Source organism: Austrofundulus limnaeus, unplaced genomic scaffold (assembly GCF_001266775.1).
Source record: "Austrofundulus limnaeus strain Quisiro unplaced genomic scaffold, Austrofundulus_limnaeus-1.0 Scaffold21, whole genome shotgun sequence".
NCBI classification, from domain to species: domain Eukaryota; kingdom Metazoa; phylum Chordata; class Actinopteri; order Cyprinodontiformes; family Rivulidae; genus Austrofundulus; species Austrofundulus limnaeus.
In genome coordinates, this window is record NW_013952423.1 from 3,415,415 (window position 1) to 3,429,789 (window position 14,375).

General features: G+C 44.3%; 2 protein-coding genes across 2 annotated transcripts in view; one reads left to right on the forward strand and one right to left on the reverse strand.

The window, feature by feature from the left end:
* Window positions 1-1,963: 1,963 nt before the first annotated feature.
* Window positions 1,964-4,614, reverse strand: mrpl22 (mitochondrial ribosomal protein L22). Its single transcript, XM_014004081.1, has 7 exons — window positions 4,556-4,614; window positions 4,436-4,478; window positions 3,661-3,796; window positions 3,401-3,466; window positions 3,141-3,218; window positions 2,360-2,429; window positions 1,964-2,259 (listed from the first exon to the last, which is right to left on the reverse strand). Exons 1-7 carry the CDS (start codon window positions 4,578-4,580, stop codon window positions 2,051-2,053), a joined length of 627 nt encoding a protein of 208 aa, XP_013859535.1. The 5' UTR covers window positions 4,581-4,614; the 3' UTR covers window positions 1,964-2,050.
* A 97-nt stretch (window positions 4,615-4,711) lies between these two features.
* The window catches only part of gemin5 (gem (nuclear organelle) associated protein 5), a 16,141-nt gene continuing 6,477 nt past the window's right edge, over window positions 4,712-14,375 (forward strand). Inside the window, exons 1-20 of the mRNA XM_014004078.1 lie at window positions 4,712-5,087; window positions 6,825-6,979; window positions 7,756-7,937; window positions 8,021-8,172; window positions 8,246-8,344; window positions 8,413-8,545; window positions 8,618-8,777; window positions 9,635-9,847; window positions 9,960-10,045; window positions 10,649-10,731; window positions 11,375-11,508; window positions 11,815-11,888; window positions 11,993-12,174; window positions 12,480-12,619; window positions 12,697-12,868; window positions 12,945-13,175; window positions 13,249-13,305; window positions 13,637-13,762; window positions 13,826-13,921; window positions 13,998-14,135. Coding sequence (XP_013859532.1) covers window positions 4,946-5,087; window positions 6,825-6,979; window positions 7,756-7,937; window positions 8,021-8,172; window positions 8,246-8,344; window positions 8,413-8,545; window positions 8,618-8,777; window positions 9,635-9,847; window positions 9,960-10,045; window positions 10,649-10,731; window positions 11,375-11,508; window positions 11,815-11,888; window positions 11,993-12,174; window positions 12,480-12,619; window positions 12,697-12,868; window positions 12,945-13,175; window positions 13,249-13,305; window positions 13,637-13,762; window positions 13,826-13,921; window positions 13,998-14,135 — 2,755 coding nt within the window. The 5' untranslated portion in view covers window positions 4,712-4,945. The remainder of the gene's footprint in view (window positions 5,088-6,824; window positions 6,980-7,755; window positions 7,938-8,020; window positions 8,173-8,245; window positions 8,345-8,412; window positions 8,546-8,617; window positions 8,778-9,634; window positions 9,848-9,959; window positions 10,046-10,648; window positions 10,732-11,374; window positions 11,509-11,814; window positions 11,889-11,992; window positions 12,175-12,479; window positions 12,620-12,696; window positions 12,869-12,944; window positions 13,176-13,248; window positions 13,306-13,636; window positions 13,763-13,825; window positions 13,922-13,997; window positions 14,136-14,375) is intronic.

Consider the following 14,375-nt stretch of genomic DNA (forward strand, 5'->3'; position numbering starts at 1 on the left):
TAGCTGAACTATGAAACCCTCTTCAAAAGCAACAGTGGTGCCCGTGAACCATACACCATAGTAAAACATTAATACAGCAAACCCATAAGTTGCTATAAATTCCCTCTTCTGAGAGGCGTTTAACAATGAATATTTCGTATTAATGTGACATACACAGCCAGCAAGTACAAATGTATTTGTTAAAAGCATTTTACAAACATATTGAACTATCCTGCATAAGAAAAAAAACAAAACAAAGTCACTCAGTAGCTGCTTATGACTTGTACATACATCAAAGATTAACTGGATATTATGTCAGCTGAGGTAGAGAAAAACAGCTATCAGTTATAAGCAGCTAATTCTGTGGTTCAGGAATTGAAACGCTCACCAGTACAGTCAATCATGTCCAGCGTGTGTGCAGAGGAAATCCCCAGCTTCCTTAGGAGATGAAGACAGCTGTATCTTCCCTTTGTGGAGGATCCTCATTTTGCATAGATTATATTATACTATCATATTATTAAATTATATTATTATTGGATTATACAGAAACCCGCGGAACATTCCTTTTTCAGCAAAAGCTTTCCTGATGTTATCGAACTCCGCTCGCTGTCGGATGGTTTCTGCTGAAAGATCCTGAACGAAAAAAGTTTATTCCCATCGCATTCAATGTTGCGTTGTTTTGTAAAGCAGAAAACAAATTCCTGATCTTGGAAATTCAGGGAACGGATGAGGACGGCTCTGTGGTTCGGTTTTGGAGGTGCTAGGGTGCGGTGGGCCCTCTCAATGATGAAGGATCTATTGGTCTCCAGCCAGCGRGGCATCATCTCCCGTATAAACTCCAGCAAAGGCCGCTGACCCTCAGCGTTCTCCCGGAGCACAAAAAGGCGCAGGTTCTTCCCTCGGCCTCGGTTCTCCAGGTCGTCGGTCTTAGCTTCCAAGTAGGATATTCGCTTCAGGGCTTTGGCAAGATTAGATTAACAGTTTCTAAGAGTTCCTCTGCCGACACGATTCTGTTTTCAGCTTCCTCCAGTCTAGTAGCATTAGCAGCTACATTTTGCTTCACCTCTGCTATGTTTTTCTCCAGAGGCAATGGACTTCGTCATTTTACCCATATGGTTATCTATGCTGTCCACTTTGTTTCCAAATCCACCGAACTCTGAATGCAACGACCGAAGTTCAGCAAGCACCATGCTAAGGTCACACATGCTATCAATGCTAGCGGCCTCTTGATCTGCTACCGAAGTATCAGTTTTAGCTGGTTTTTGGGAACCACGTTTTCGTGTGAAAATATCACAGTCCTTAAAAGTGGTCGATTTTGACATTTTTGGGTCCAGATTACGTTTTTAATCCTGGGTTTTTCGAAGTTTTGGTGCAGGTCACACGGAGCATCCACTTTAAGCTGTCATCTTAGTTCGCGGCTCCACAGCGCCCTCGATTTGTATTTTTTTATTTTATATAAATTTATTTTATTTTTAAAGAAATGAATAAAATAACAAAAAAAATCTGTATAAGTGCTGCAGCTGTGTGTTTTCAGTCGAGCTGGCCTTGGCAGCCATCTTGAACTAATCTGATCTAAAAATATTTCAACTCCCAGCTGAGTCTGACACTTTCACTCTCTGACGGTCTGCGTTGTGGTGAAAAAAGGACCCGCAGCTGGTTTGTCACAGAGCTGCGGTCCAAGTGAAGGGATGAGGATCAGTGATGCTGACAGGTCTGGACTCGGAGGACTCGTTCTGACTGCTGTCACACCAACACCACTACACAGGCATCAGCGCGACACGCTGCCAATGTGACAGACACTTAGAGCTGCGTCRTGCTGAGGGACGCCTGAACTCACCTCCATCTAAACCTGGATCGCAATCCTCTCTTTTTATTGGACACGTAAAAAGAAACAAAAATAAAAGAGATAAAAACGTCTTTGTTTCACCTGAGCTTCTCTCTACTTCTGTGTCAATAATTTAAAATAAGTGACAGATCACAGCAGTTTAAACAACAGCCTCCTCACACCTGAAGCCATATCAGAGTTTATTTACAAATAAAAATCGATACAGGAGCACAGAGTGAGTCTGGTCTACAGGCTGTGGACGATGGTTCGGTTCTTCAGCTTCTGGACGAACTCTTTGGCCTTGTCGATGCTCGTACTCTCCTCCACTTTAGGCGGCAGGCCCTCCACCAGCTTGACAAAGTAGTGGCAGTAAGATAAGTTCATGATGGCGCAATAGCCTTTACCGTGGTACCGTATCCTCTTCTGGTACTGTCCTTTAGCAGAGAACGACTGCTCTGCAGGAGGACACATGAAAACACCAAACGTTACAGTCTTCAGTCAGGTTTCAGTCTCCCTTTAATTCTGTTTCAATATTCTAGCTGTTTGCAGACTCACCTARATACAGGTTGGATTTAAATTCCACGTTGTGTTCCTTCACTGCCATCTCCTGAGCTTCTAAAAGGACCTAAAACAACCAAACCTAGACATTTTCATCGCTGTCGTTTGAAACGGAACATTTTCCCTGGACACGTTCAAGTCACTCATATATGACAATCCTGATATGACTTTTGTTATTTCAGCTATTTTTATTTTTCAGCTCTTTGATTTTTTTGTTTTGTTTTATTATTGTTTGAAATTAATATAGATTTTTGTAAATAAGAGCAGATATATGATTTTTTTCTTCTTCTGCTTTCTTTCATTTTATTTTATTTGTATTGTTTTGTTGTATGTAATGTGTTTTGTAAAATGAAATGAATAAATACAGTWCTATAACTACTATAAGATCCAAGCACTTCTCAAAAATGAGGGAATGACATTAGAACATGATGTAAAGATCAATGCTGATTTTATATACCCTCCCCCTTTAATTTCTCTCATACTGCACATCAGGTAATTAATTAAATGCATCAAATCCACAAAAAATACACCTCAGATGGTTTTAAATCATGTTGATGTCAAAATATTAACAGAGTTCAGATGCCTGAAGGTATTTTTATCTGTTTGGTTTTTACCTTTTATCAACAAATGTAAACACAGATGAGCACTTCTGATGTTAAACTCTGAACAGCCTCTCTGAGACAAATCAGTTTGCTAAAACTCGTAAAATGCTGAATAAACCATAACATAATAAGTAACTATATGGTGATAATAAACGAGTTGATGTGATTAAACAAACCTCCTTCACGATTCTTGCTCCTTTCTTGTCGTTGAATTCCAGCTGTGCGATAGCTTCYTCGATGCTCATCCCCCGGATCTACAAGAGACAGAAAAACATCAGAAAAAAGGTTTTTCTGCAGAGCTGAGAGGCTGACAGAGAGCTGCAGKCACCAACACTGCAGCCAAAGCAAGTCTAAATTTAATAATAGTGTTGTGATATATCTTCAAATGTTGAAATCAATGACTTAAATTCTCAAAATAACAAATTATTTTTTTTACCAGTTTGGCCAAATACCACATCTTATGATGGCTATATTTGATCTGCCTCCTGCTGTGGTGGACCTCCTGCAGAGAAATATTTTGTGTTAAACATGACTTTATCACTTTAAGCATCAGTTTATCACATTAAAACATCAGTTTATCACAGTAAAACATCAGTTTATCACATTAAAACATCAGTTTATCACAGTAAACATCAGTTTATCACAGTAACAATAAATCGTGAGTCTATTTTGACGACACCAGGAGGTCAAACTCACAGCTGGTCTGCGAGGCTCATCAGGCAGCTGCGGAGGATAAACCTTCAGGTTTTTCCTCTCCCAGTTACTTCTGTTCAGTGAAGTGCCGGTGTGGAGACGGGACAGCTGCTGAGACGCCCCAGCTGGAACCAGAGATCTGGACAGGGATCCAGAGACATGCGAGGCATCGTGATGCAAAGAATTCACCGATTCACTTTAAAATCTTCTCAAACTGAAGTGAAACTATTTTCATAAAGGTTTAAAAATTAAATATATTAATCAATACATCATCCTTTAAAATCAAAATAATACTAAAGGCAATGTACTAAATGTAGAAACTGAACTGTATACTGAAAAATACCCACAGGAAGCCTGTTAGTACTGCTGCAGGTATTCTCTAAGTCACATAGGTACTCTTAAAGTGCCTGTGTATGTACCTTGTAAGTACCACTGTATAGACTCTTTAAMTACTCTTATAAGTATACCCAAAAGTACACTGTACTCTGCAAGTACCCAGGCATGAACCTTCCAAGTATCCCTCAGGAGTCCTGTAAGTAACTGTCTAAATACCCCCACAAGTTCTACCGTACGGACCCTGTAAGTACCCTCCTAAGTACACCCACATGTACCTGTGGACCCTGTAAGTACCCTTCTAAGTACACCACATGTACCTGTGGACCCTGTAAGTACCCTTCTAAGTACACCCACATGTACCTGTGGACACTGTAAGTCCCGGGCTGCATTTATGTTTTTATTTTAAACAGTTTTCAAGCTTCAGAATAAAAACTGTTCTTACCTCGACAGGAACAACTTAGGTATACTCATAATAAAAGCAATACCTATAAACAAACAATAAAGCATTATAAAACGGACACAGCACAGGAAAAAACTGTAATTTTATCAGAACTGAGCTCACCGCGTCCTTTCACCATGGCCGCCATGTTGAATTTTTACGACTCATGTCTTCGCTTTACGGTATAAACGTTTAATGTGCGGATATATACAATTAATATGATAACTTTATGGAATGCGTGGATCAAATCGCTATGTATGTGTTTTGATTTATAAGCTTCATTAATTGTATTGAGAATAAAAATTTAAATAAAAAGTTTTTCAAAAAGCGAACTTGCGTGATTCGACCCAGTAGGGATTCCGTACTCGTCAACATCTGCATTTACGACACCACCGCCACAGTTTACGGTTGCTCACGCTGCAGTCACGGTCCATGCGAAAAGAAGTTTGTTTTGGTTTTGTTTAAGATTTAATTAGTAAAAAAAACTAATTTATTCAAAGTGACCGAGGCGACATGAAGGAAAGGTCGCTTCCCGCCTCTCCCAACTGGTACTCCTCGCGCTGCAGTGACGTCAACACTCACGGTTTGTTTGGTGTCGGAGCCAAAAACATCGTTTACTTGATTGATGTTTCTGGGTCCACGTGCAGGGTAACAGGTGAGTTTGTGTGTGTCACTCAGCAGACAGGTGGTCCGGTTCTGACCCGAGAAGTTCACAAAATACCAACTTATCGTAGCTTTGTCAGAGAAACAGAGTCCTGGTTCAGGTCCACTGTAGTCCTGGTTCAGGTCCACTGTAGTCCTGGTTCAGGTCCACTGTAGTCCTGGTTCAGGTCCACTGTAGTCCTGGTTCAGGTCCACTGATCCTCCTACACGTTCAGGTCCACAGTAGTCCTGCTTCAGGTCCACTGTAGTCCTGCTTCAGGTCCACTGTAATCCTGCTTCAGGTCCACTGTAGTCCTGCTTCAGGTCCACTGTAGTCCTGCTTCAGGTCCACTGTAATCCTGCTTCAGGTCCACTGTAGTCCTGGTTCAGGTCCACCGTAGTCCTGGTTCAGGTCCACCGTAGTCCTGGTTCAGGTCCACCATAGTCCTGGTTCAGGTCCACTGTAGTCCTGGTTCAGGTCCACTGTAGTCCTGCTTCAGGTCCACTGATCCTCCTGCACGCTAAGGTCCCCTGTAGTCCTGGTTCAGGTCCCCTGTAGTCCTGGTTCAGGTCCACTGTAGTCCTGGTTCAGCAGGTCCACCGTAGTCCTGGTTCAGGTCCACCGTAGTCCTGGTTCAGGTCCACCGTAGTCCTGGTTCAGGTCCACTGTAGTCCTGGTTCAGGTCCACTGTAGTCCTGGTTCAGGTCCACTGTAGTCCTGGTTCAGGTCTGCTGTAGTCCTGGTTCAGGTCCACCGTTTTCCTGGTTCAGGTCCACTGTAGTCCTGGTTCAGGTCCACTGTAGTCCTGCTTCAGGTCCACTGTAGTCCTGGTTCAGGTCCACTGATCCTCCTACATGCTGAGGTCCACTGTAGTCCTGCTTCAGGTCCACTGTAGTCCTGGTTCAGGTCCACTGGTCCTCCTACACGCTGAGGTCCACTGTAGTCCTGCTTTAGGTCCGCTGTAGTCCTGGTTCAGGTCCACTGATCCTCCTACACGTTCAGGTCCACTGTGGTCCTGGTTCAGGTCCACTGTAATCCTGGTTCAGGTCCACTTTAGTCCTGGTTCAGGCCCATTGGTCCTCCTACATGCTGAGGTCCAATGTCATCCTGGTTCAGGTCCACGGTAGAGTCCCTGTCCTGGTTTTGGATCATGACTTCTTCCTGGTGCAGACCTAGAAGACACWGAAGGGGGTTGGTCCAGGTCAGGTAACGTGATCCTTTAGGAAATCRTGAAGGAAGCCGTGAAAAAGGACGTCCTCCTGTCCTTATCGATGGACAGGGGACATTAGTATGTCCTTACCTGTCTTTAATGAGGATCACAGGTGGAGGGTGCTTGTACCTGACTGATGATGATGATGATGATGATGATGATGATGATGATGATGATGATGATGATGAGTCTCACAGACACATTTGGTTGTTATGTATGAAAATACAACAAATGCACTCAGATAATAACACTATAACAACAGTAATAACAATAGTAATAACATTATAACAGTAATAACTTTACAACAATAGTAATAACAACAATAGTAATAATATAATAATAGTAATAACAATATAATAATAGTAATAACATTATAACAACAGTAATAACATTATAACAACAGTAATAACATAACAGTAATAATATTACAACAGTAATAACAGTAACAATAGTAATAACAGTGTCAGTAATAAGGTTCACAGAGAGGACAGGTGCTGAGATGTAAAGGGTCCTGTTGGTGGTCTGTTGGGGGTCTACAGGTGAGCTCGCGGGCCACAGGGACCTGGTGTCGGGCTTCTCGTTCTGTCAGCACGCCGAGCAGAGTCACGTCTGCGTCAGCTCCTCCACCGACGGCACTGTTCGCTTCTGGGACTCCGGGTCCAGGACTCTGATCAGGGAGGATGCTGCCCACCAGGTGAGAGGTCCACCTGTTTCTCATGTCGTACTGACGCCCCCTGCTGGCTGGAGGGCTGCACTGCATGCTTAGATTTAGAGCCGAGTACAAAAACATTTACTGGAAAACAAAGACTGAAAAAATACTGTAGGCTGATTCGTTTTTAATATTAAAAAATATATATTGTCACATGGATGTCAGCATTTTATTTACACTGCAAAGCATGCTGGTTAATGATGACAGAGCTGCTTTATGGGAGGAGAACCTCAGCTTAACCTGTTAGCCTCAGCYTTAGCCCCCAAGCTAATAAATATATGTATATAGTGATATGACGTTAGCAATGCATATATATATATATTTGAAGCATTAGTGTCTAATGCKATGTTTACTGTATATTAGCTCGGCGCTAACGCAAAAGCTAACAGGCTAAACTGAGGTTCTCCTTGCAGTTTTTTTGCTACTTTTAATTAGTTTTTTGTTTTTTGCTGACTTTGCTTTTAGCTGTTAATTTAATATTTTACCTTTGCTACTTTTAGCTGTCTGCTATTCAATTTCAGCTTCTTCCAAAAATTGCTCAACATTCAGAGTTTTTGCAAAAAAATAATTAATTATTTAGTTTTAGTTTCCTCTCTTCTCCCTGAAACATTGAGTAAATAAAGACGTTTTTATTCTGCAGATGGAGCAAACTAGAAAAAAATCAGTACAAAATGAATAAGTTCTTTGAACATTAAATATTCTTGGTTACTTCACCCGAACATGGAGACAGGAAGTGATCCTGGCTGTGTGTGTGCTCTCAGAGTGCCGTCTCGGCGGTGCACTGGTCCCCCGCCGATAAGAACCTGGTGGTGTCGGGCGATGAGAAAGGCGTGGTGGTCCTCCACTGGTTCCACACCGGGGACACCAGCAGCTTCTTCCCCGAGCCGAGGACCATCTTCTGCCTGAGCTGCTGCCCTCACAGCTGGACGTCCGTGGCCGTGGGGTGGGAACAGAACCCTCAGAACCAGTTTCTCTCTGTTCAGGTTTAGAGGTTTAACTGTAGCTAACAGCAGAACCCTGCTGCAGGTACAAAGACGGGATGATCGTCCTGATCGACGTGAGTAAGAGAGGCGAAGTGACGCACCGCCTCCGTGGACACGACAACGAGATCCACTCGCTGGRGTGGTCGCCTCTGAGCGGCGAGGACGCTCTGTGCGGCAGAGCCGAGGACAGCGAGGGTAACCGTGCGACACCTTGTTCACTTCCAGGAAGAGAGATGCTTGGATCTGAAGCTACTTTGGGTTTTTACAGGAGCTAATGGAGTCCCTGCAGGAGAGGAGACCGGCTGCTTTCTGGCGTCGGGGAGCAAAGACCAGACGCTGAGGATCTGGAGCACGGCCAGGGGGAAAGGTAGAAGCAAGYTTTAGGATTATAGTTCGGATTAGATGGAAGCTGAGGTCTGTTTCCTGTCTCGTTAGGCGTGATGACACTGAAGCTGCCCTTCCTGAAGAGAAGAGGTTCCCCCGTCGACCCCGCGGTGCGAGAGAGGATCTGGCTGAACGTCCACTGGCCGAAGGGAAGAGCCACGCAGCTCGTGTCCAGCTGCTTCAGGTTGGTCCGTCTCAGAGGCTGAAAACCTCCGAACCAGTTTTTAGTCAAACTGTTTGTTGTTTGGGGTCACAGCGGGGAGCTGGTGATGTGGGACCTGGTCAAGTCGGGGAAGCAGAAGTGGAGTCTGTTTGGAGCGTCGGACGGTCAGAACCACAGCCGAATTGTCTTCAACATGAGTTCTGTGCAGCTGCAGGACAGAGAGCTGCTCATCAGCACCTCCATGGACCGAGAGGTGGGTCACCAGAACCYTCAGAGGCTGCTCGGATCAGGGCTTCTGCTTTCTGCTTCACTCGACATTTAAAACAATCGGTTTTCTTTAAAAGGCTGTTCTAAAAAAAGGCTAAAAATTAGAAACATTCTAGCCAAATGTAACAAAATGCTAGCTAAAAGCTAAAAGTACCAACAATATGTAGACAGTAAAAATAGCTAAAGTCTAAATAAAAAAACAGCTAAAAGCTCAAAGGGCTTAGGTAAAACATACAAGTAGCAAAACTTTAGCTAAATATAGCAAAATGCTAGCTAAAAGCTAAAAGTACCAACAGTATTTAGAAAGTAAAAATAGCTTAAGTCTAAATAAAAAGAGAAACACCAGCTAAAAGCTCAAAAGGCTTAAATAAAATGAAAAAGTAGCTAAATTTTAGCTAAATATAGCAAAATGCTAGCTAAAAGCTAAAAGTACCAACAGTATGTAGAAAGTAAAAATAGCAAAAGTCTAAATAAAAAGAGAAACACCAGCTAAAAGCTCAAAAGGCTCAAGTAAAACATACAAGAATCAAAACTTTAGCTAAATGTAGCAGTAGGCTAGCTAAAAGCTAAAAGTCTGGGAATGATAGATGATAGCTTAAAGTAGCTGAACAGTAGCTAAAATCATAGGCAGTATGCTGAAGCTGGCCTCAGTAAGAAAAATGTTTTTAGACTAAAACTTTTGTAAATAAAATAAAAAGATTTAGAAAAGTATAAAGACAAAAACCTGAATGAGCCGAAGTTTTGATAAACGAAGACGTGCATTGAAACAAACAGGAAGTGATGTGCGTGCTGACTCAGCATTTTTACATTGAAATAAAACATAAAACCTTATGTTTTGGTCAGATCAAATGCTGGGACCTGAACTCTTTGGGCTGCTGTTGGACCCTGCCCACCCTGGGGGGTCACGTCTACACCCTGACCTTCTCCCCGGTGGGCGTGGGCTGCCTGGCCCTCGGCGTCGGGGACAACATGATCCGGGTTTGGAACACGCTGAGCGCTCAGAACCAGTACGACCTCCGGTCCTTCTGGCAGGGCATCAAGTCCAAGGTCACGGCGGTGAGGGGTTCCTCCTGGATTTTCCACCGTCTGTGAAACAACAGGACGGTTTCTGTGAGTGAGCATCAGACTGAGAGACCACCTGAGGGAAGGTTTGTTTTGTTTCTGGCAGCTGGCGTGGCATCCGAGGAAAGAAGGCTGGCTGTGTTTTGGAACGGACGATGGAAAAGTTGGGATTTACGACGTCTTCTCCAACAAGTAGGTTAATAAACAAAATAAATAAAGGAATGAATTTTATCGTAATTATTCTGTTAACTTTAACACGTGTTGAACAGAAAAGTGCACCCACACAAAAAGAAATGAAAAAGAAACGGCTTCGGCTGATCACTAAAAACCCAAAAGACCTGCCTGGAGAAACCTTCTAAACCTGTTAAAACTGCTCTTATTCAAAATGGCCGCCACAGCTAAAGCTCAGTCAACCTTACCGTTTTTTTTTTTAGCTACGATGTGCTGTGGTTTTAGCTGATAGAGAACAGACTTCAGCTGCTAGCTGTGTATCTTGATGTTTTTAATCTGTTTCATGTCTGTGAACTTCTCTAATAGTTTATGTTTATCCTGAGTGGAACAATAAGCTGAAACTTTAGCTTTTATTAGCTAAAGATCTGACAGAACAACTCCCAGAGATCTTTTTTCTTAATAATGGAAATTAAWTAAATCTGCGGTATTTAAAACTTGCTGACAGAATCTTCTGTAAATGTTTCTGTTCTGAGTTTAAACTGTTTGCAGAATTTATTGTTGGAAGTTTCCAGAGTTTTTAAGCTGATTTCGGCTGCTCTAACTGTTCTGCTTCGTTTCCTCCAGGCCTCCTCAGATATCGAGCTCCTATCACAGGAAGACCGTCTACACATTGGCGTGGGGACCCCCGYTCCCCCCCGTGTCCTTCGGTGAGTTCCTAACGAGCTCTCAGCAGCAGCTGGATCTTCTGACCCAGCTGAGATTAAACTGTGGTTCGGGAAAGAAACGACGAGTCAGCAAAAAGCTCAGTGCCTCCGCGTGGCCTTTTTGCAATTGAAGGAGCCGAGGAAACGCTGGCAGCTACACTTCGGCTGTTAGACTTGCTCATGCAGCGTTAACTTGGTGTGCCAGCTGTTAGCACGTAGCATTTTGATTAGCGTGTCAATCAGCGCTGCTGCTCTGTTCCGCTAATCAGCTGATGTCTCTGAAACACAAAGAGCTGAAGAACACTGAGCTGAGTGGCTTTACACAAACCTGCTAAAGAAGCTGAAACTGAGGTGTTAACATTAGCTAAAATCTAAAGGTGAAACTGAGGTGTTAATATTAGCTAAAATCAAAGAAGCTGAAACTGAGGTGTTAACATCAGCTAAAATCTAAAGGTGAAACTGAGGTGTTAACATTAGCTAAAATCCAAAGAAGGTAACACTAGCTAAAACAAGCAGTACAGTAGCTAAAAGCTAAACAGCATTCTTAATCATGTTTCTGTTCAGAGTTCTGAAGTGTGTGTGTGTGTGTGTGTGTGTGTGTGTGTGTGTGTGTGTGTGTGTGTGTGTGTGTGTGTGTGGCGTTCAGGCGCAGAAGGGAAACAGAGCTACAGTCTGTACAGCTGCGCGGGCGAAGGCACCATCCTGCAGCACGACCCGGGGAAGCTGAGCGGCGAGGCGTCCGACATCGACAAGCTGATCAGAGACACCAACAACATCCAGGTTCAAAGTGAAAGCTGCTGATCTGCTGCCGGACACTTACACTTTTAATAACTTATATACAAATTAATGAAGGATCTCCATCAAAAACTGAATCTAAATCAAAAATCCAACATGGCTMCTGTAGCTAAACTGCTGAATTGACAATAACTCAGTAATTTTTAGACATATTTGGCTCATATTTGGGATGGCAGTAGATCACAGTGACCTCCAACAAACAGTATATTTAAATTGGACGGCATGTGGCGAGCCCTTTCAGTCTCTCCAGGAACTGTTCTAGTTACATTTTATTATTTTGTGTCCCGACAGCACAAGTTGTCTCCACACACTGACCTCAGCTGGAAGCCTGATGGGAAAGTTGTTGCCATCGGCAATGAGGACGGGTGAGTGGAATCCTAACAGCCCGTCAGTCAGAGTTCATCTGTCACTTCCTGATTAATCATTAATCATGCTTCTCTTCTCCTGTCTGACCTCTGACCCCCCTCAGGAGCATCGATGTGTTTCAGGCTCCGGACCTGAAGCAGCTCTGCAGCATCCAGCAGCACCACAAGATCATCAACTCCTTACGATGGCACCCGGACCACGACTGTCCCCCGGAGCTGAGCGCACTGCTGGCCTCGGGCTCCAGCAACGCCATCGTCTTCATCCACAACCTCCGCTCCGTCATCGGTAAGCTCTCTGCCACGCCGCCGCGCTGCCACGGTAAAAACATCCCACCTGTTTCCTGTCTAGATGTAGCAAAATGCTAGCTAAAAGCAGAAAGTATCAACAATATGTAGACAGTAAAATAGCTAAAGTCTAAATAAAAAGAGAAAAATACCAGCTAAAAGCTCAAAAGNCTTAAGTAAAATGAAAAAGTAGCAAAACTTTAGCTAAATGTAGCAAAATGCTAGCTAAAACCTAAAAGTACCAACAGTATGTAGACAGTAAAACTAGCTAAGTAAAACCATCCCACCTGTTTCCTGTTTGTGCAGAGAGCCCCCCGGAGGAGCCGGTGGTCCTGAACGAGGCGTACCGCAGGTTGTGCGGTCACACGGCGAAGATCACGGATATGGCCTGGAGCCCGCATCAGAGCGGCCGGCTGGTGACGGCCTCGTACGATGGCACGGCGCAGGTCAGTGTGCAGGTGTGGAACCTGTGGTTCTGGTTTCTAGAGCCCCTAAAGCTTCTGTGGTTCTGGTGCTGGACCAGGTGTGGGACGTCCTGGAGGAGGCGGCGGTCTCCAACTACCGCGGTCACAACAGCTACCTGCTGTGCGTGGACTGGTCACCTGTGGATCCGGACGTGGTCTGGACCGGAGGGAAGGACTTCACCGTGCACGAGTGGAGGGTGTCCAAGCAGGAGTTCACCAAACCACCCAAAGGTAAGGATCTGGATCTGGATCTGGATCAGCACCTGGACCCGGGTAAAACCACCGGACTGAAACCTTCTCATGTCAGGGAAGAAGATGGTCCTGCTGCAGGAGAAGAAGGCCACCTCCAAGCAGCAGAAGAAGAAGAACAAGACGACCGCAGCGTCCGCAGGAGGCGCGGGGCCCAAGCCCAACGGAGAGCCTGGTCCAGCAGGAGAGCCTGGTCCTGCAGGAGAGTCCGGTCCCGCAGGAGATCCGGCGGTGACGTCTGAAGGAGAAGAAGACGAAGTCAAATCCACAAACAGCCTGGACGCTCCAGGTGGTGAAAAGAAACAAAAATCAGTTGGAAAACTTCAGCTGAAATTAAAAAAATTATGTTTTTATCTTTTCAGCAAWTCCAGAGACGCAGAGGAAATGTGTGTCTGCTGCCAAAAACAAAGACAAAACAGGTCTGATTTCACCCAAACTCCAACACAAGACATTTTATTAACACAAATGTGAATTAATAATGGACTGTCTTATGTGAAATAATTCAGTTTCTGCGTGGTTAAACTGAACACGAGCGTTTATTTACACCTAAACTTTGATTAGAAACAATAAAAGATTCATGCTGCTKTTTACAGGAAGACTTCTGTTAAATGTGTTTATAAAAGATTCATTTGTTTCTTTTTACACCTCGGTTCTAAACTACATTTATTTGGGTTGTCTAGAGGTAAAACAGAAGAAACCCAGCTGTAATTGTTGAAATCAGATGATTCGATGTGTTTTTAATGCCTCCAGATGTGCAGCTGCTGAAGAAGAAGAAGGCTCGCTCCATGCTGCCCCTCAGCACCTCCATGGACCACCGGCCCAAAGASGACCTGCTGCAGGACTGCGTCACCCTGGCATCCATCAAACACTCAGCCGGTGAGCCCGTCYGACCCGGTTCTGCTTCTAAAAACCCCGCCGCTAACTTGTCTGTGTTTTCAGCCCCGCCTGCAGGCTGTGTCCCGGGCCAGGGAGACCAGGTCCAGCTGGGCCTGTTCCACGACAGAGCGGCTCTGCGCCGCATGTTTCAGGCTGAAGGTGGGTCAGAGGAGCAGAGTTAAAGCTCGGCTGCAGAGGAGGAGCTACAGTTTGATCTGTCTCTGCTGATCCTCAGAGGAGGCCCACGTGGAGGCGGGTCACTATGACTCTGTGGTGTACCTGCGGCTGTGGAGCGGGGACCTGCAGGGGGCGCTGCAGCTCGCCACYGAGAGAGGAGAGCTGAACGACCACCTGCTGTCAGTGGCCCCCATGGGTAAAAACATACATACACACATATATATAAAGGCTAGATAAGTCATAGCGGAGTCTCTGGCATCCTCATACGGRGGCCATCTTGGTACAGGGTCCACTCTTAACATGAATGTGTGTGGTGTATTTACTGTTCAAATAACCATAACTTAGTCAATTTTTATCAGATTTTAAAACTGATTTTTTTGTTGTAAAGGTGAGACATGTTGTTATAAATACTTATAATGGACATTCATATAATATT